This window comes from Gopherus flavomarginatus, chromosome 2 (genome assembly GCF_025201925.1).
Source record: "Gopherus flavomarginatus isolate rGopFla2 chromosome 2, rGopFla2.mat.asm, whole genome shotgun sequence".
Taxonomy (NCBI): domain Eukaryota; kingdom Metazoa; phylum Chordata; order Testudines; family Testudinidae; genus Gopherus; species Gopherus flavomarginatus.
The window spans coordinates 135,417,606-135,437,444 of NC_066618.1; the positions used below are offsets into that span (position 1 = coordinate 135,417,606).

General features: G+C 42.1%; 1 protein-coding gene across 1 annotated transcript; it reads right to left on the reverse strand.

The window, feature by feature from the left end:
- Nucleotides 1-522: 522 nt before the first annotated feature.
- On the reverse strand, nucleotides 523-12,862 carry LOC127043605 (carboxymethylenebutenolidase homolog). The gene is given in 6 exon segments (XM_050937588.1): nucleotides 523-753; nucleotides 2,706-2,797; nucleotides 3,929-4,071; nucleotides 5,114-5,221; nucleotides 8,232-8,446; nucleotides 12,724-12,862. Coding segments are annotated over 5 exon segments (738 nt in total). The 5' UTR covers nucleotides 12,724-12,862; the 3' UTR covers nucleotides 523-573.
- Between the last annotated feature and the right edge of the window lie 6,977 nt (nucleotides 12,863-19,839).

Below are 19,839 nucleotides of genomic sequence, written 5' to 3' on the forward strand. Positions count from 1 at the left end.
CTGCTCCTAGCAGCTTAGCTTGGGTCCCTGCTCTCTCCTTAGCTCGGCCCCACTCCATCTGACTCAGACAATTCCAGCTCACACGGAGGACGGGACCCCCCCTGGCCTCCTGACTCCTTGATTAGCCTGCTGGCCCTGTCAATCATGCTGATCTGCAGCATTGGTCTCCCCACATTGTTCCTGGAGACTGTCAGTCTCAGGCTCCTGATTTCCCATCGACCCCTCCCTTTTTAGTGCTGGGAGCTAGCGCCCAAACACCCCCACTGAATGTTAGTAAGGGGGCAACAGTCCCCTTACATTAAGATATGTAGGTCAGATTTCAAAACTTTTTTCTAGATTTAAGGTGTTATACACTTGAAAATATTTTGGCATCAACTTATTAAAGGACATTCAAAAATACAAATAAAAATTGTTAGAAAGTGTTACTGCTGAAAAGTAAATAATCAACTATTTATCTTTTTTAAATCTTCTAATTAAATTTAAAATTTTTATTTTTTCCAAAAATAGAATTATAATGTGCTTTAATTAACAAATTATTGGACTGTGTTTTACAGATCTAGCAGTATACTTTTGTTAAAGATATTTATTTAGCCAGTTGAGCATGTCCTTTCTTGCTTCTTCAATGTAAGGTTTATCTTGAGGGTTCATATCTTCTCTCTTGCGATGTACAAAACCGTGAGTTTGTCCAGGGTAAATTTTAACTCTGTAATCAACTTTACAGTGTTGTTTTAGTTTCTGCTCCAGTAAGGTGATCTGTAACAGAACATCCTTCCATTAGTGACACTGATTTAACCTATTATTTTTACCAGTTCTCAGCTTGCCCATAATTTAGTTTCCTGAAAGATGTGATGTATCCTCATCTCAATGCCTTCTTTAGTAATATCACACTTGGGCCAGACTAGATTTGTTACCCCAATTGTATTTTTATGGGCTCTTTTCTTCTAGTAAGAGGAGAAACCATAGCTGAACTATGACTGTACAAAATTACACAAAATGTATAGGTAAGTGGAATAGCATCTTCAAAGGTCTCTGCAAAGATAAAAACACTTGTTTCGTGATGTGGGGCTTACTACCATGGAGTAGCCAAGTTGGTAGCAAGCACTACAGCAAGTAGTGGAGACTGGACCGAGAAATGGGACAAAACTGGAATCGCTCTGAATTTGTGTTTGAGCAGATGGAAGTTGCACAGATTCAAAGCTTGTGAGTCTAACCTGCTCCTATGATTTTTAATGGAAAAAATAATTAACAGTGGATGCAAGCCTGCAGCATGTCTTCCTTTTGGCTCCTACAGAGGCTACTCAGCACCCTCCTGCTATGAATCTATACACTTTAAAAGAAAAAATCTATATTTTGATCTGGAAAATATTGAGCAATGCGCCTATATAAGTGTTCTGGTTCAAATGGATCTGAAATGTTACAAAAAAAGCTTGCAGAATTTTAGTGTTGTTGAACCAAAGCCTGAGCCAAGCTTAAGCCTTGAACTTTAGCCTACATGGAATCCAGATCTGTGTCTAATTTAGAGTAACCAGATGTCCTGATTTTATAAGGACAGTCCCGATTTTGGGGTCTTTTTCTTATATAGGCTCCTATTAACCCTCACCCCCATCCCTATTTTTCACACTTGCTGTCTGGCCATCCTAGTCTAGTTACTAACAATGCCTTTAGATGAAAAACACAGATAGAACAGGGCGGGGCTGGCAGCAGTGGGTAGGAGGACCTGGGCCCACCCTACTCTACTGAGTCCCAGCCCAGAGCCCTAAAAGTGGTGGAGGGTTCTGCCACTTGGTCAGTGGGATCCAACTGAAACATGCTTACTCATGCTCCAGTGACAAAAATGGACTAAAAAGTCTAGTTTCTCTGGGCTACTTCCTACCCCAGGTGCAGGGCTCTGTAGTCCAAGGGTATTCCATCATCTTGGGATACAGGGCTGACAGCAGTCCTGGCAATGAGTTGCCAACTCTATCATGAGTTGGTCTCCTCTGAGGGTAGGGCGCAGCACAGTGTTGATTCAGCTCTGGAGTTCTGCAGCTGGTTGGAAACGTCTGCCTCCTTCCATGGCTCCAGCCGAACTGAGCTGCTGGGCCCTCCTTCTACACTTCCTTCCACTCCCCTCTGCTTCAGGTACCAAGGGGCTGGCCCAGCTTTGTCTGCCAAGGGGAGTGTAGTGGTCCCTGGATCTTAGGCTTAGAGAGAGGCCACTCTGCCTCACTACAGGGTTTATAATCAGCCCCTCTGTTTTCTTTTCGCACATCTTTCAGCTTTGTCAATGAAACTACACTAGTTAGTTTTCCCTTCCAGGGAAGAAGAGGGAAAACCTAGGAATGAGCTGTCCCTCTGCAACTGTTGACCCCTGTTGCACCACTTCAGGGTGTTGACCTAATGTTGACTGTTTGCAATGTCATTTTGATTAAGGAGGGTTTCATCTCCTGAGCCTGCTGAATGCCTTCCTTTTGATTCCGTCTACAGCTACTCGCCTCTCTCCTACCATGACCCCCTTATTTTATAAAATCTATAGTTAGAGATGGGAAACATTGACAGTATGCCTTTAAATAATTTGTGAGAACAATAACAGGCATTTTTATATCCTTTTTAAGAGGCAAGAAAGATACTAATTAATTTTCTAATTTCTCTTAACAAAATGTGATCATATGAAATAAATGTTTAAAAAGCAATGAGGATATAAATGTGTTTGATGGTAAACTTACTTGTTCAAGAGGGATGTAATCATCATTTTCACCAAAAATGAAGAATGTGGGGTGGAGCAAACTGTATCTATCCTCAAAGTACTTAATTATTCCTAGAAAAATTAAATACATTTCAAATGTTTATAGTGAGCAATTTAAAATGGTTAACACTAAATCAAAACATGAAAGTTACAGATGGAGACATAGGATCTGAACTTCCTGTCTTCCAGCTCTGGGGAAGGGAGGCTCCAGATCCAGTGTCTTGGCCCAGCTCTATAACTGGTCTACTTGGACCTGCACTGGCAAAAAAAAAACAACACGTTTTTCCCCATCAGTGCAGTTCCACTAGTAGCAACAATGGACAAGTCTGTGTTGTAGACAAGCATTTTTACCACCGTGTTGTCTAACCTTGGTTTGGATGGCTATCCTGCAACTTCCATCATTAATACCCCTGCTGGAGCTATACTGGTGGGGAATTACTCACCTGGCTTTTGCCAGGGTAGACATACACTGCAACACTGAACCCAAAGATCTGTGGGAACATCTGATTCAGGTCCTGTTCAAAATCCATACTTAACAGCTTGGGTCAATCTTTTGTGAAAATTGTATGTATTACATTGAGACTTGAGTGTGTGCCTGGCATTTTGCCCCACTGAAAAAGCCTTCAGATCTAGTTTTGACACAGACCAAATGGTTGAGACACAATTGTGCTGAAAGTGATGTGCCTTTATCATCAGTTAGAAATGGTATAAGAATCAGCATGTTGTCGCAGACTATACAAAGTTGATTTCACATTTTTTTCTGTTATGAAAGCTTCATAGATCTAGGGCTACAAAGATACATATAAGCATTCATAATTATATATACATGTATGATTTCAATTTAAATATATTCAGAAATATTAATGCAAATCACTAGGCAATCTATAATGTATTTGTATTTTACTATTTATTTACATTTAAAGAACAATAAAAAACACAGAAAAAGCTCTACGTGCTCTGACAATTAATTTGATATACATTCACAAGTGATGACCACAGAGCAACAAAAATAATCGTATGGAATTAATTAATTAACTTGGCTGACCAGGAAATCAAAGCAGCAAAATGACCTTTTAAGGCCTCCAGGAACTTTCCCCATAATCCACAGCACATAAATTAAATTGCCATGGATTATATACAGTAATAGTTAAACTAGATGCTATATTGTGAGTCAGCTCAAGTTTACATGCATTTTAAACTTACCATATATGGCCACCCCAGTTTTTAATTCAGGATTTTTCAGCATCAAGTGATGTACAGCCATTCCACCCCAGCAAAATCCAATGACACTGATTTTCTTTGCATTACATTGCTTCTTTAGATACTTCAAGACAACATCAGCTTCCCTAACACATGTAAAGAATGGTGAATTAAGGGATCTAATAGCACTCCCTGGAAAACTGAAAAGAAAATACAATTGGTTTATAAAATAGTCATTTCTAATTTTGTTTAGGTTTTTAGTATGTTCTTGGAACACAACAATTCCAGAATGTAAACTGCAGTTTTGAAACATGAGTTGGCAACGATATGAAATACATGAATATTTAATGGAATTAGTTCATCCTAGAGAATAAAACAGCATAATGCACGAATAACATATGGAATATGTAATTAGGTGCAATCAGAACAATCTTTTACTTTACATATATTAGTGGTTAGAATTTTAATTGATTCTATACATACAAATACAGTTGGACAAAGGACCAGATTTCTTACCTTATCAATTAACATTAATAAAATTTTAGTGAAGCCCATTTAAGAAAATACCATTTATGACCAAATTATTAAAAATGATAGCTTGAACTGTTTCAAGGGAAGTAAACATTGCATGAAGTCAATAAATTTTTAAAATGTTTAATGAAATTCAGCAGTTAATTAATTGGTGTAAATGGTGAAGTGCAGTTAGGTGTAAATGGTAAAAAAACAAGTTTAAGTGACTAGTAGAGTGGGAGAGTATTGTAACTTACACTGATCTGGGACTTCATGGGTGTGAAGTACAAATGTAAGTTACACCAACTTGGTAGTCTTTCATGACCCTAGGAAGCATGAGGGTAGTGTGACCTAAGTTAAAGTAGTAGAAGCCTGCTTTATCTTGCCTCCTTTTGATAGGGTTCTCCGCCTCCTTTCCTTCGATGGCTTCATCTCCACTTCTGACGTATAAATTATAGTTGTTTTGCACACCTGCTAAATGTCACTACTTTGCCATTGACTCCACTATTTACATAGTTACTCATCTGACCCACAGATTTCCATGGGATTTGTGTTTTCTTACTCCAAGCTGCATCTGGTCCATCATGTTTTAGGACTTGATCCTGGAGCCCTTACTAGGGCAAATCTCCTATCAATGAAAGCCATGTATACATGCAGTCGACTAAATATGCATCTTACCTGTCTACCTTGCTGGCATCTCAAGTTTTCATCCAGTCATTAAAGGTAGACCAGTCATCAGAAGGTTCCCAAGGTTTTTGTCCCACAAAGAAGTCTGGGCAGATGGCTCTATATGAAAAAGTAGAACAATTTTAGGTCCATGGAATAGCAATAAGGAATAATTATGGAACAGTCTGTGTATTTTAATGAAAAAAGAACAGGAAAACTTGTGACACCTTAGAGACTAACAAATTTATTTCAGCATAAGCTTTCGTGGGCTGCAGCTCACTTCTTCAGATGCATAGAATGGAACACACAGACAGGAGCTATTTATACATACAGAGAACATGAAAAGGTGGAAGTATGCATGTATGTATAAATATCTCCTGTCTGTGTTCCATTCTATGCATTCGAAGAAGTGAGCAGTAGCCCATGAAAGCTTATGCTGAAATAAATTTGTTAGTCTCTAAGGTTTACTTTGACCTATTAGACTTTTTTAATTAAGGAATCTGATGAGCTATCAACTGTTATTAAAATACCCTAAGAACTGATGATCAGTTTTGCAGATATTCTACAATTCACAAGAATATAAATTTGAGCTTTAAGTATTGTTAACCTAATATTGTGGGAATGACTGTATGTTTTTACTATATTTCTGAATACAGTACTCTTATAGGGCTTTGAGTCAGCACTTCATACTTAGGCAAAATTCCATTTTTCTTCACTAGGACTTTTGCCATTATAAATAATGCTAATTAGGACCAACAAGTACAAAGCTGTTTAAAAGAAACTACAGATATTTTAAATAATATCTCAGAAACTTGAAAAATCAGATGTTTGTTTTTGCTTTCCTTCTTTCTGCATCTACACACTGGCTAATTATTGTAAGTAGGGCTGCCAGGCAATTAAAAAAATTAATTGTGTCAATTATCAGAGGGGTAGCCATGTTAGTCTGGATCTGTAAAAGCAGCAAAGAGTCCTGTGGCACCTTATAGACTAACAGACGTATTGGAGCATGAGCTTTCATGGGTGAATACCCACTTCGTTGGATGCATGCTTTTAAAAAATTAATTGCGATTAATCGCACTGTTAATAATATAATACCATTTATTTAAAAAGTTTTGGATATTTTCTACATTTTCATATATTGATTTTAATTACAACACAGAATACAAAGTGTATAGTGCTCACTTTATATTTATTATAAATATTTGCACTGTAAAAAACAAAAGAAATAGTATTTTTCAATTCACCTAATACAGGAACTATCATGAAAGTTGAACTTACAAGTGTAGAATTATGTACAAAAAATAACTGCATTCATAAATAAAACAATGTAAAACTTCAGAGCCTACAAGTTTACTCAGTCCTACTTCTTATTTAGCCAATCGCTCAGACAAACAAGTTTGTTTACATTTGCAGGCAAAAATACTGCCTGCTTCTTGTTCACAATGTCACCTGAAAGTGAGAACACATATTAACATGGCACTGTTGTAGCCAGTGTTACAAGATACTTATGTGCCAGATGCACTAAAGAGTCATATATCTCTTCATGCTTCAACCACTGTTCCAGAGGACATGCATCCATGCTGATAACGGGTTCTGCTCGATAACCATCCAAAGCAGTGTGGACTGACGCCTGTTCATTTTCATCATCTGAGTCAGATGCCATCAGCAGAAAAGTTGATTGTCTTTTTTGGTGGTCGGGTTCTGTAGTTTCCATATCCAAGTGGTGCTCTTTTAAAACTTCTGAAAGTATGCTCTACACCTTATCCCTCTCAGATTTTGGAAGAACTTCAGACTCCAAAACCTTTGGTCGAGTGATGTAGCTATCTTTAGAAATCTCACATTGGTATCTTTTTTGTGTTTTGTCAAATCTGCAATGAAAGTATTCTTAAAACAAACAACATGTGCTGGGTCATCATCTGAGACTGCTATAACATGAAATATATTGCAGAATGCAGGTAAAACCAAATAGAAGACATACAATTCTCCCCCCAAGGAGTTTAGTCACAAATGTATTTAATGCATTATTTTTTTAATGGGTGTCATCAGCATGAAAGTATGTCCTCTGGAACAGTGGCCAAAGCATAAAGGGGCATATGAATGTTTAGCATATCTGGCATGTAAATACCTTGCAATGTCGGCTTCAAAAGTGCCATGTGAATGCCTGTTCTCACTGTCCGGTGACATTGTAAATAAGAAGCTGGCAGCTTGTAGGATCTAAAGTTTTACCTTGTTTTTGAATGCAGTTATTTAACAAAAAAAAATCTAATTTGTAAGTTGCATTTATATGATAAAGAGCAGTGGTGGGCAACCTGCAGCCCACGGGCCACATGCAGCCTGTCAGGGTAATTCGCTGGCAGGCCGCCAGACAGTTTGTTTACATTTGCATGGCCACCCACAGCTCCCAGTGGCTGTGGTTCACCCTTCCCAGCCAATGGGAGCTGCGGGAAGCGGCAGCCAGCATGTCCCTGCAGCCTGCATCGCTTCCTGTAGCTCCCATTGGCCAGGAATGGCGAACCACGGCCAGTGGGAGCTATGGGTGGCTGTGCAAATGTAAACTAACTGTCTGGCGGCCCACCAGGGGATTACCCGAGCAGGCCACAGGTTGCCAGCCACTGATAAAGAGATTGCACTACAGTACTTGTATGAGGTAAACTGAAAAATACTATTTCTTTTGTTTGCGATTTTTACAGTGCAAATATTTGTAGTAAAAGTAATAATATAAAGTGAGTACTACCAACTTTGTATACTGTGTTGTAATTGAAATCAATACATTTAAAAATGTAGAAAAACATCAAATGTAATACATTTCAATTGGTATTCTACTGTTTTAACAGTGCAATTAAAACTATGATTAATCGTGATTAATTTATTTAATTGTGATTAATTTTTTTTGAGTTAATCGCATGAGTTAACTGCAATTAATTGACAGCCCTAATTGTAAGGTTACTCACTACTGATCAGCTACTTGCGCTGTTTTAAAATTATGACATATGTCTTTAGAAAAAACACATGCTAGCAAAGTCTTTGAAATTCTTCATACATGTGTGGCCTTAAAAAAACAGCTGAGAAGATTTTTGGCCTAGCAACTTTGACAATGTCTCTTTAGGAAAAAAACATTAGTATTGCTTACATGTATCCATTAGCTGCAAGCATATCAGCCATGTATCTGGTATTTGGGAGTTGCCATCCAAATATATCTTGAATCACAATCACAGCTTTTCCCGTGCTGGTGGATGGTTTGCAAACATACGCCTTGATGTGCTCAACTTGCACTTCATGCCCAAGGCCCCCATACTCAAACCTGTCTCCAATGTCACATGGGCAAGGTCTCGCTTCATTGGCCATCTGGGATACAAACATGGAAAGGACTAAAGATATTAACCTATTAATATTTAAGTACACACGCAGAAAATGTCTGAATACACTGTGGTGATGGCATTGTAAAACATGGAATCTATTAATAATGTTAAGCATATCATTGATTTTAGGCATGAACTTCTAATACCTGTCAAACAGCAGAGTTTTTGCTGTATTTCACAGAAAGCTTTAATTTGGTTACTTAGCATATATGCCTGTGGGTGCAGGGAACCAGCTTTTTTATTTGTGTTTGCACAGCACCTAGGTTAATAGAGTCCTGGTCCATGACTATGGTTCCTAGGTGCTTGTTAATACAAATAATAAAACAATAAAAAAAATTAAGAGTAATATCACCCTAGATAAGATCATCACAAACTGCTGTTGTAATAAAGTTTTTTTTCCTTCTTTTCTGTGATGTACTCAGGAACTCATAGTATAGATTAATCTAGTAGTTTTAACGTTTGATATGTGACATAGTGCTTTGGAAGTGAATAATCTTTTATGAGCAAGTAAAGATACATACATAGTTTGGATTAAACTTAAGACATTTTTATGGCAAGAGTTAAAGCTTTCTAAAACATTCTGTAATGGGCCCTTTCAGTTTAAAGAAGTTGCACTGCTAAAGCAACTTCAATCCCAGGTGCTACAGGTACTTTGAAGAAAGGTGTTTATTTTATATATGGAATGTGATCAATAAGAACATACCTAACAAATATTTCACAAACTTTTTACGAGGTATTTGTTACATATTATAGAAGTGATACATTCTACCAATATGGTAAAAAGCTTGTGTGACTTGAAAATCTTCAAGGTGAACAAAAATTTTATAAGAATGAAGTGACCACACGGCCTGGTTAACTGCTAATTAGCCATTATACAAAGAGAGGTCAGCGTATACAAGTGACTCAAACAGATTAAAGAGAACAGAGCCGATACAGAGGTTTAGACAGCTGTTTTGTCTTACTATGTCATTAAGCTAATGGCTACATTCTACTATTGTCTGACCAACCAAATGAATCAAATGACTTTATATTGCTGCAGAATATTTCAAGTGATCCATATAAATCACTGCATTGTGGACTGAATAGTTTACAAACTATTAAACAATGGGGAGACATTTTATATAAAATTCTGTAGGAACTTTAAAATGGACATGTTGCAAAGTCATAATAGCACTGATAAAGAACATGCTGCCTAGTACATAAAAGTAGATGTGTAAAGTTGACTACACTATGCTCACGGAAACCATCCTGTGGAGGCAGGCTGCTGACCAGGCCCTGGTATAGGGTGGTCTAAATACTTGTCTGTCCAAATGCAAAACTAAGGACAAAAAAGTCTGTATACCCATATGACCAGATGATTTACACAAATTGGTATGGCCCAAGAGGTTTTGTACCTATGGACTTCAAATTCCAGTAACAGAAATCACAAGCAGTGAACAATTCCAAGAGCAAAAACCACAGCATTTGTTCTGTCTTTGGATGGTGAGAAGGCACAAAACTTGTATTCTGATAGACCACTTCAAAACTTAGTAAGAAGTATCAGTTGTATGTTCAATTCACATCAGCTTTTCAAATGGAGAAATTCATTGGATTAACTCAACTCTTCATCAGAAACATGCCCTTCTGCTCACAGCAAGGGGGTGTATGGGTAGGGGAAGTGCGAGGGCCTCACCTTTGCTCTGCCCTGCCCCAATTCCACCACCTGCACTAAGGCTCCCCCCCCTGCCTCTTCTCTGCCTCCTCCCCTGAGCACTCTGTGACCCCACTCCTCCCCCTCTCTCCCGGAGCACTGGCAAACAGCTGTTCAGCAGCAGGGGAAGCACTGGGAGGGAGTGGGAGGAGTGGGAATGCAGCATGCTGGAGGAGGAGATAGAGAACAGCTGGAAGAGGGGGGAGCTTGGCTGCCACTGAGTGCAGGACAGAGGTGGGGGGCGAAGAAGAGCTGGTGGGGCCTTGGACTGCAGCCAAAGAAGAGCGGGCTGGGCCAGGGCCCCTTTGGAGCCTAGGACTGGCGCCATGGCACCAGTGATGGCATTGTAAACGCGGTACTGCCTGTCAGAGTTGGCAGCAACAAGGGCCAGGTTCAGTATCTAGGGGTTCCTTTTCAATAACACAATGCAAAACTGGCTCGAGCCCCCACCCAGTGACCTGGGGCAATTATATACCAACCCCCGTGTGCCTCTAAGAGGCAATACTTCCCCTCTCGCAAACACAGAGTCTGAGTGTCGCAAAAGCCTTTTAATAAAGGAGGGAAACAAAGTGGCATTATGTTGGAGAAACACCACAAACAGGATTCATAACACAAGCCATGAGCAAAAGACCCACCTCAAGTAAGTTTGGCAGTGTCCTTTTCCCCTCAGGGTCTTAAGTCCAGCAACCCAAAAGTCATCCAACTCACAGATGCTGTCCTTGGTCAGTGCAGCCCCAGAAATCAGAAGTTCATCTGCAGAGTTCACCTTCCAGCATGGGTGGAAGGTGGGGAGGTATGGAGGCACCTTACACTTTCTGCTACCCAGGCCCTCAACAGCTGATTGCCATGCCTCTCTGTGGGGATCTGCTCCAGTCCTCTCTGCTAGCCATGCCTCTCCGCTAGCCATACCTCTCTACCAGCCAGCCACATTTCTCCTTTAGCCACTCACCAATATGTCTTCAGCCCCCCCAACCAACCCATCCAGCTTTCAGTAATTTCATCTCTTAGTAGGGAAGCCTCACAGCTCATAGACTCATAGACTCTAGGACTGGAAGGGACCTTGAGAGGTCATCGAGTCCAGTCCCCTGCCCTCATGGCAGGACCAAATACTGTCTAGACCATCCTTAATAGACATTTATCTAATCTACTCTTAAATATCTCCAGAGATGGAGATTCCACAACTTCCCTAGGCAATCTATTCCAGTGTTTAACTACCCTGACAGTTAGGAACTTTTTCCTAATGTCCAACCTAAATCTCCCTTGCTACAGTTTAAGCCCATTGCTTCTTGTTCTATCATTGGAGGCTAAGGTGAACAAGTTTTCTCCCTCCTCCTGATGACACCCTTTTAGATACCTGAAAACTGCTATCATGTCCCCTCTCAGTCTTCTCTTTTCCAAACTAAACAAACCCAATTCCTTCAGCCTTCCTTCATAGGTCATGTTCTCAAGACCTTTAATCATTCTTGTTGCTCTTCTCTGGACCCTCTCCAATTTCTCCACAAGTTCCTCCCTATTTGTTAAAATCAAGTCTAGAACAGCTTCCCCCCTAGTAGCTTTTTCAACTTTCTGAAATAAAAAGTTGTCTGCAATGCAGTCCATGCACCTTGATAGCCTTCTTACATCAGAACCACTAGCTCAGAGTAGGTCTAATGTGTAAACCTAGGTATCAGTGATTTCAGTTCTGCAGCATCTAACAAAACACTTAATTGAATCTAAATTAGCTCTATTATTACACAGTGGAGAGAGGAAGGGTCAACACAGCATTTAAGCCCCTCAGGCAAGGACCAATGCTGAACACAACCCCACTACTAGTCCTCAACTCACTGGGCTGCGGAACCCATGTCCACTGCTTAGCAAGTGTTGCTTAGTTGAGGGTGAGTCCCTCAGTCATAAAATGCCAAGTACAGTTCTTCTGTCCTTGATTCACATAACCAGGATAACAACCCTTTTTTACTCCTGCCTCAATAACAAAGAGACTGGGGATCCCACAGCAGCCAAAGTGACCATTTGGGCAAGCAATCCCATATGCTAGGCAGGAAGGGTATTCTCAAACAAAAGAGCTCAGCCCCTGAAGTTCTTTTCCACAGCTTACCACCAGGGTCTTAACAAATGTCTTAGTGACATGTCAAAAACACCTTTTAGCCTAGGGAAGGCATATACTAAGTGTGACAGGAGACTAATATGCTAAATCACACACCTCTACCATGCCTACATCTATCTACATGAGGGGGGGAAGAGTTACAGAATGAGGTTGTGAGGACTGAAATCAGTTCAGGATTTCTTTGGTTTGTTTGGCCTGAGTCACTGAAAATGTTGCCCATGTTCCGCAGCGTTTTCTGAAAAACAACTTACCCCACATACAATGTATTAGATGTATATAAAGCAACTCAAAGTGAAAAGAAATTAGAGCAAAGCCTACACAAAACCTTTTTTCATCTGAAATATCTCAATCTCCATTTCATTTCCCTGTGTCATGGTGCTGCAGCTCTCTGAGTTTGTCTTTATACAGTAAATCATATGTACTTTGGAACTTTTCCCTCCACCTAAAATTGTAGATTAGATTAAATACTAACCTTTGGTGTCTTGTACTTGGCTGAGCAGTTGATTCACTTCTGTTGCTGTTTAAAAATACAGCAATTCTTTTCTTTCAGGGTAATTTATTAAAAACTGTCTAAGTTCAAGAAGTCGGAACAAGGCTGTTCAGGAAGACTGAAAAAGTCCCGACAATTAAGTTGTTTGGCATTCGTCCTGACCCTGGTCTTGTATTGCCAGATCTTAGTTAATGAATCACAATATTATTTGCGGGACTTAACCGAGTGTATACTCAGTTATCTTACTTTTTCATTTTAAACAAAGGCTGTGCTGGTTCTAGGTTTAATTTTTGGCTTAGTCACAAGATTGACATGTTCTGTAATACAGTGTACAATCCATACACCATTCTCTAAATATATGGCCTGATTTTTCTTTTATTTACTTGATGTAACTGTTGAATTGAGGAGAGATGCTTCCTGATTTACACTAGAGTAACTGAAGGCAAAATAAGACTAATAGAGATATATCTATTTCCCTCCTGGATAAAAATGTGTGGGAGTGGTGTCCATAAGTCCTCACTGTACCACATACAGATGCACTATGACACTATACATAGATTGTATCATTTCCCATGTATGAAAAGGCAGTGAAAATTATCTGAAGACTTGGGAAGAGGGCCACAATCCTCACAGTGGGAAGAGGCCCCTGACACACACCAGCAGTAAGTAGAAAATGCCTCTGAGCAAACAGGGGAGGGGCAACTGAGCAGGTAGCGTCTCTTACCAGCTTCACTGGCTTTTCTCAACGGTGGTAGCACATCAAACTCCTCCTTGCTTCCAAGGCCCCTACCTCATGCAATCTCTGACTTGGTCTCTTCAAGTCCCTCCCTCCCGCCTTTCCAATTAGGATGAAAGAAAATAGGGCTTGAAAGAAAGATACTGTGACACACTACACCCTGGGGGAGCAACCTGTAACCCACATATTCATCATTTGTATATAATTGTGATGTTGCATATAAAGCATGCCATGTGAGGTATCATGGGAAAGGTTATGAACTGCAGAAACCCACTGTTCCACTAAATATGTATATCATTAATGCATATGAAGTTATGATAATTGTGTTGTATGGTTGCCACTAAAATATGCTGTGGATTTGAGAAGTGCCCAGATACTAGCTCCCCAAAGATAATAACTGGAGGGTAACCAATGCCCGAGTGGGTGTTGAACAACCATCAACAGCTATTGTCCAGCAAGGGAGTTACAAGTCAATAATTCACTTGCACAAGGCCTCACCAGGGGAGTTGCTCAGCCTTGCCTGGTGACTCAGCAATACTCACCAGACATTCCTTGACTTATGTTCTCCAAGCACGTGGACTAAGCATATAAAACAGAACACAGAGGGCACAGACTTGGTACTTTCTCGTCTCCCCCACTTATGCTGAAAGCAACAAGAATGCTGGAGCTGAAGAGACTGGACCCCTCTCTAAGAAAGAAAAGCTGCATATGAAAGACTGTAACCAAATGGCAGTGTCAGGTTGGGTCAGAAAAACTGCTTAATCCAGATGTTACCCCATCTAATAGGGCTGAGAGTTTAGACTCCATGCTTATATTTTATTTTGGTAACCACTCTGACTTTTTTGCCTATCACTTACAATTTATCTTTTGTAATCAATAAACTTATTTTAATAAGCAGTGTTTGCCTGAAGTGCTTGGTAAATCTGCTCTGGTTTACAAAGGCTGGTGTATATCCACTTTCCACTGATGAAGTAGTGAACCAATTAATAAACTTGCATTGCTCAAGAAAGGGTCTTGAGCAGTGCAAGATGGTGTGTTCCTGAGGTACAAGGCTGGGAGCTGGGAGGATTTGGCTGGTGCCTTCCTCTGTGTGATTCATGACTGGCTCTGGGAGCATTCATGCAATTTAGCTGGCTTAGGGCTCCATATGCAGGTATACTGAGCTAAGTTCCCTATGATCTGTGCAGCCATGCAGCAGCCTATTAAGGACCACAGAGGACCGGCAGGAATCTGCCCGGAAGGCACCTGCCCCTCCCCTGGACCCAACCCCAGCCCTGGACCTACCACAGCCAATGGCCCCAGGTGCTGCTGTGAGGAGAGAGAGGTGGGGGGGAGTCCTCTCTCCCTGCCATAGCCCTGGAGAAGCCTACTCCCCAAACCTCTCATCCCCAGCTGGAGCCCTCATACCCCTGCACCCCAATCCTTGGCCCCAGCCCTGAGCCTCCTCCCACATTTCAAACCCCTCCGCCCCACTCCCACCACATGATTTTTTTTATGTGCACCAATATGGAGGTGATGTATCACACATCACCTCCATATTGGTGCACATAACAAAATTAATTCCACACATGGGTGGGAAAAATTAGAGGGAACTGGGGGCACATTTACAGTATGAAATTAATTTGAAGTTATTTTATTCAAATTTCCAGAATCGAGTTCATACATTCTATGTAATGTGTCCCCACTAAAGAGTGAATTTGGCAGAGTGCGTCCACAGTACCGAGGCTAGTATCAAATGGCAGAGTGCTGCACTGTGGTAGCTATCCCACAGTTCCTGCAGTTTCTGCCGCCCATTGGAATTGTGGGTTAACTCCCAGTGCATGGTGGGGCAAAAACATTCTTGCGGGTTTTTCTGGGTGTGTGCCATCACTCGCTCCTCCCTCCATGAAAGCTACAGCAGATGCCATGCTGCCAGCAGACCTTGCAGCATGGTGCACCACCTGTCTCCTGGTATGTTGAATCCACTTTGAATGTCCTCTCCTCTTTCTATCTACTCTTTCATCTAACCATTTCCTGGTGTTTCTCAGCCATCGTGAACAGAGCCACACAGCTTCCACTGCTTTCTCCAGATTGTCTGTCCTGGGCTCCCATGGAAGCTGCAGAAGGCAACAATTCCCTGCTGTTTCTTGGCCATTGCCACCGGAGAAAGCGGCAGACAACCATTTACCGCCTTTTATCAGCCAACTTGAACCGAACAGCTCATTTTGCGCCGTTTTTCAAGGATTACCTGTGCAGGCGCCGTTGCGTGGCAAACATGGAGCCCACTCAGATCTCTGCTGCAGTGTTGGCCATTGTAAATACCTCAAGCATTATCCAGCAGTATGTTCAGTACCTGCAAAACCGTGCGAGGAAGCGACGACAGTGCGATTACTATCTAATGAGAACATGGACACAGACATTCCTAGATGCACGGCATGTGTCAATTGGGAGATCATAGTGGCATTGGGCCAGGTTAATGCTGTGGAAAGCCAATTCTAGGCCCGGGAAACAAGCACTGACTGGTGGGGTTGCATAGTGTTGCAGGTCTGGGATGATTCCCAGTGGCTGCAAAACTTTCATATGTGTAGGGCCACTTTCATGGAACTTTGTGACTTGCTGTCCCCTGCCCTGAAGCGCAAAGACACCAAAATGAGAGCAGCCCTCACAACTGAGAAGCGAGTGGCCATAGCACTTTGAAAGCTTGCAACGCCCGACAGCTACCAGTCAGTCAGGAATCAGTTTGGAGTGGGTAAATCTACTGTAGGGGCTGCTGTGTACCCAACGCAATCATTGACCAGCTGCTATCAAGGGTAGTGACTTTGGGAAATGTGCAGACCACTGTGGATGGCTTTAATGCACTGGGGTTTCCTAACTGCAATGGGGTGATAGACAGAATGCATATCCCCATATTGGCCCCGGCACACTGTGGCGGCCAGTACATAAACCACAATGGGTACTTTTCCATGGTGCTGCAAGCACTGGTGGATCACAAGGGATGTTTCACCAACATCAACGTGGGATGGCTGGGAAAGGTGCATGACGCTCGCATCTTCAGGAACTCTGGTCTGTTTGAACAGCTGCAGGAAGGGACTTACTTCCCAGACCAGAAAATTACCGTTGGGGATGTTGAGATGCCTATAGTTATCCTCAGGGACCCAGCCTACCCTTTAATGCCATGGCTTATGAAGCCATACACAGGCACCCTGGACAGTAGTAAGGAGCAGTTCAACTATAGGCTGAGCAAGTGCAGAATGGTGGTGGAGTGTGCTTTTGGACATTTGAAAGCGCGCTGGCACAGTTTGCTGACTCGGTTAGATCTCAGCACAGCCAATATTCCAATTGTAATTGCTGCTTGTTGTGTGCTTCACAATATCTGGGAGAGTAAGGGGGAGACTTTTATGGCGAGGTGGGAGGTTGAGGCAACTCGCCTGGCTGCCAATTTTGCACAGCCAGACAACAGGGCTATTAGAAGAGCACAGCAGAGCGCGCTGTGCATCAGAGAAGCTTTGAAAGCCAGTTTCATGACTGGCCAGAGTACGGTGTGACAGTTGTGTTTGTTTCTCTTGAATTTACCCACACCCTATATATATGAAAAGAAATTAAGTCAAAATTGTTTAAAAACTCTTCATTATTATTTGAGGCACAATGCATTGAGAGAAATTAGAAGGTAGACTGCAGGGGAGACGGGGTTTACGGGGGTGGAGGAGGAGGGAAGGACAAGTCCAGAAACCAAATCAAAAGTTCACATATGCCAGCTTTCTGGTGCTTGGGTGATCCTCGGGGGTTGAGTGTGTGGGTCCCTGTAGCCTCCCCTCTCGTGTTCTTGGGCATCTGGGTGAGGAGGCTATGGAACTTGGGGAGGAGGGAGTTTGATTATACAGGGGCTGCAGTGGAAGTCTGTGGTCTTGCTGCCTTTCCCACATGAGATCCACCACACAATGGAGCATGTCAGTTTACTCCCCCATGAGCTTGACCGTAGCATCTTGCCTGTTTTCATCGAGCGCCTCTCTCCTCTCTTCATGTTCCTGTAATGCTTTATGGGACTCTGCAATTGTTTGCCTCCATGCATTCAGCTGGGCCCTATCAGTGCGGGAGGACTGCATGAGCTCAGCGAACATGTCCTCCTGAGTTAGTTTTTTCTGCCTTCTAATCTGGACCAGCCTCTGGACGGAGTAGATAGGGGCCACGTTGAAACATTTGCAGTTGTGAGAAGAGAAAAAGGGAGGGTAGTATTTTAAAAAATACATTGCAGAGAACAAAGGGGTCACTTTTGTATGAGTAAACCATCACACACGGCCAGGCAACAGAATTCATCTAGGGGCACGCGGGGTTCTGCGTCCTCTACATTCATTTCAATGCTTTCAAACTGCTGGGCCCCCTTTCCCACAGCAAGCAATGCCTGATGGGTTTGCCATACAAAAGGAGGGCCTTTTTTTGGAACTTAGTTCTGCCATAACAGACTCATCTCCCCAGCATGCGATGAGATCCAGTACCTCCTGTTTGGACCATGCTGGAGCTCATCTGCGAATCTGGGACTGTGTGATCTCTTGTGATGGTAGACTATGCTGATGGTCACCTGTGCTGCTGGTGACCAAACAGGAAATGAAATCAATAAGTTCCCAGGGTTTTCCTGCCCACCTGGCTAGTGCATTGGAGTTGAGAATGTTGTCCAGAGCAGTCACAAGGAAGCATTCTGGGATAGCTCCCGGAGGCCAATAATGTTGAATTGCATCCACAATACCTTTAACCCAGCATTGCGATCTCAATTTAAGTGCTATTCCACTTGCCAAAGAGGGGTACAGAAATCAAAGAGCCCTTTAAATCGAAAAAAAACCGTTTGGTCATGTGGACGGAATTTTTTTTTCCCAAAATAACTCAGCTAATTCCGAAATAACAGGCTAGTGTAGACCAGGCCTGAGTGGTAACAACACCTGGAGGAGTTTGCTTCTTGTACCATCAAGGCTTTGTGAGAGACAACCCAGAACAGTGAGAAAAAGGCTGATATATATACATATACTGATTGCCCTTTCCCCTATACTTTGTCTGTCTTGTTTATTTGGACTGTAAACTCTTGAGTGTGCAACTGGGAGCATGCTTCCCAGCCTGGGTAGACAGAAACACCCCAGCTCTGCTTGAGCTAGCATGCTAAAAATATCAGTGGATGTTGCAGCACAGGCAGCAGATCAGACTAGCCACCCAAGTACAAGCCTACCCAACCCCCGAGGTCCAAGTTCGGGTGGCTAGCTCATGATACCACCTGTGCCACAACATCCACACTGCTATTTTTAGTTCTCTAGCTTGAATAGATCTAGTGCATGTCTACCTACCTGGGCTGGGAGGCACTCTGCCAGCTGTAGTGTAGACATACCCTTTGGGGCAAGGAGTGTCTGTCTAAATATGAAGCATAAATAGCACAATACCATTTCAGTAGTCGGGGGTCACCAATGTCGTCAGATGTTTGGCTGTGTGCATGTGCTCTTTGTGTGCTGTCCTAGTTCTGCGCAGACAGATGGCACAGCAGACCTCAATCGAACTGCCCAATGACCACAAGACCTGGTTTAGTAGCGAAGGCACCCAGCCAGGTTTATTGTTGACGAAGCACAGTAATAGCACCTGGCAGACTCTACAAGGCTACTAAGACATGTATGCCCACGACAATGGACGCAGCTCAGTTAGTGGCGGGACTCCGCTGCCCCCAGGCTGGACGAAGGGTTAAAGCGAGGTATTCCAACATTTATAGACCGAGACAAACCATCTAGTATAAACAGCTTATGCATCACCTTATGCATTTCATGACGTTTGTTACCTCCCCTTGCATTTTCCTTCTGATGTTTCAGACAAAACACTCCTGTTTACCACCTGTCTGTACTTTCACTCCTAATGGTTCAGACAAAATATCATTAATCACTTTTCTCAAATAATTTTATTGTGTGCTAGGTTGGGGGTGTTCTTGTGCTGGCCTGTTGAAATGTGTTTACATATTCAGTGTGTTTTAGTAATGCTAGCAATATTGATACCAAGTTCCTGTACCAGACACTGGCTTGAAGGTAATCCTCTGCTTTTGACAGGGCCTGACTATTGCTCATAGCATAACTTCTGCTGACTTTGGTTCAGGCCTCAGGCCTTGCACCAGGCCCATGCTTCAGACTTTCTTTCTACTACATTGTGCTATTTTCACTTGCCGCTTAGATGCTACTGTACTCAAAATAATAAATAAAAATACACAGTATGAGGCACTGATCCTGCAAGGGGGTCCGTTGCTCTTGAAATGACTGAGGTATGGTCCATGCAAATGGATCTCTTTGCAGCACTCAGTTTTAAAAAAGAAAAAAAATGGAAAGCAGGAAGGGAAAAAAGGAAAGGAAAACTAGAACAACCAACAA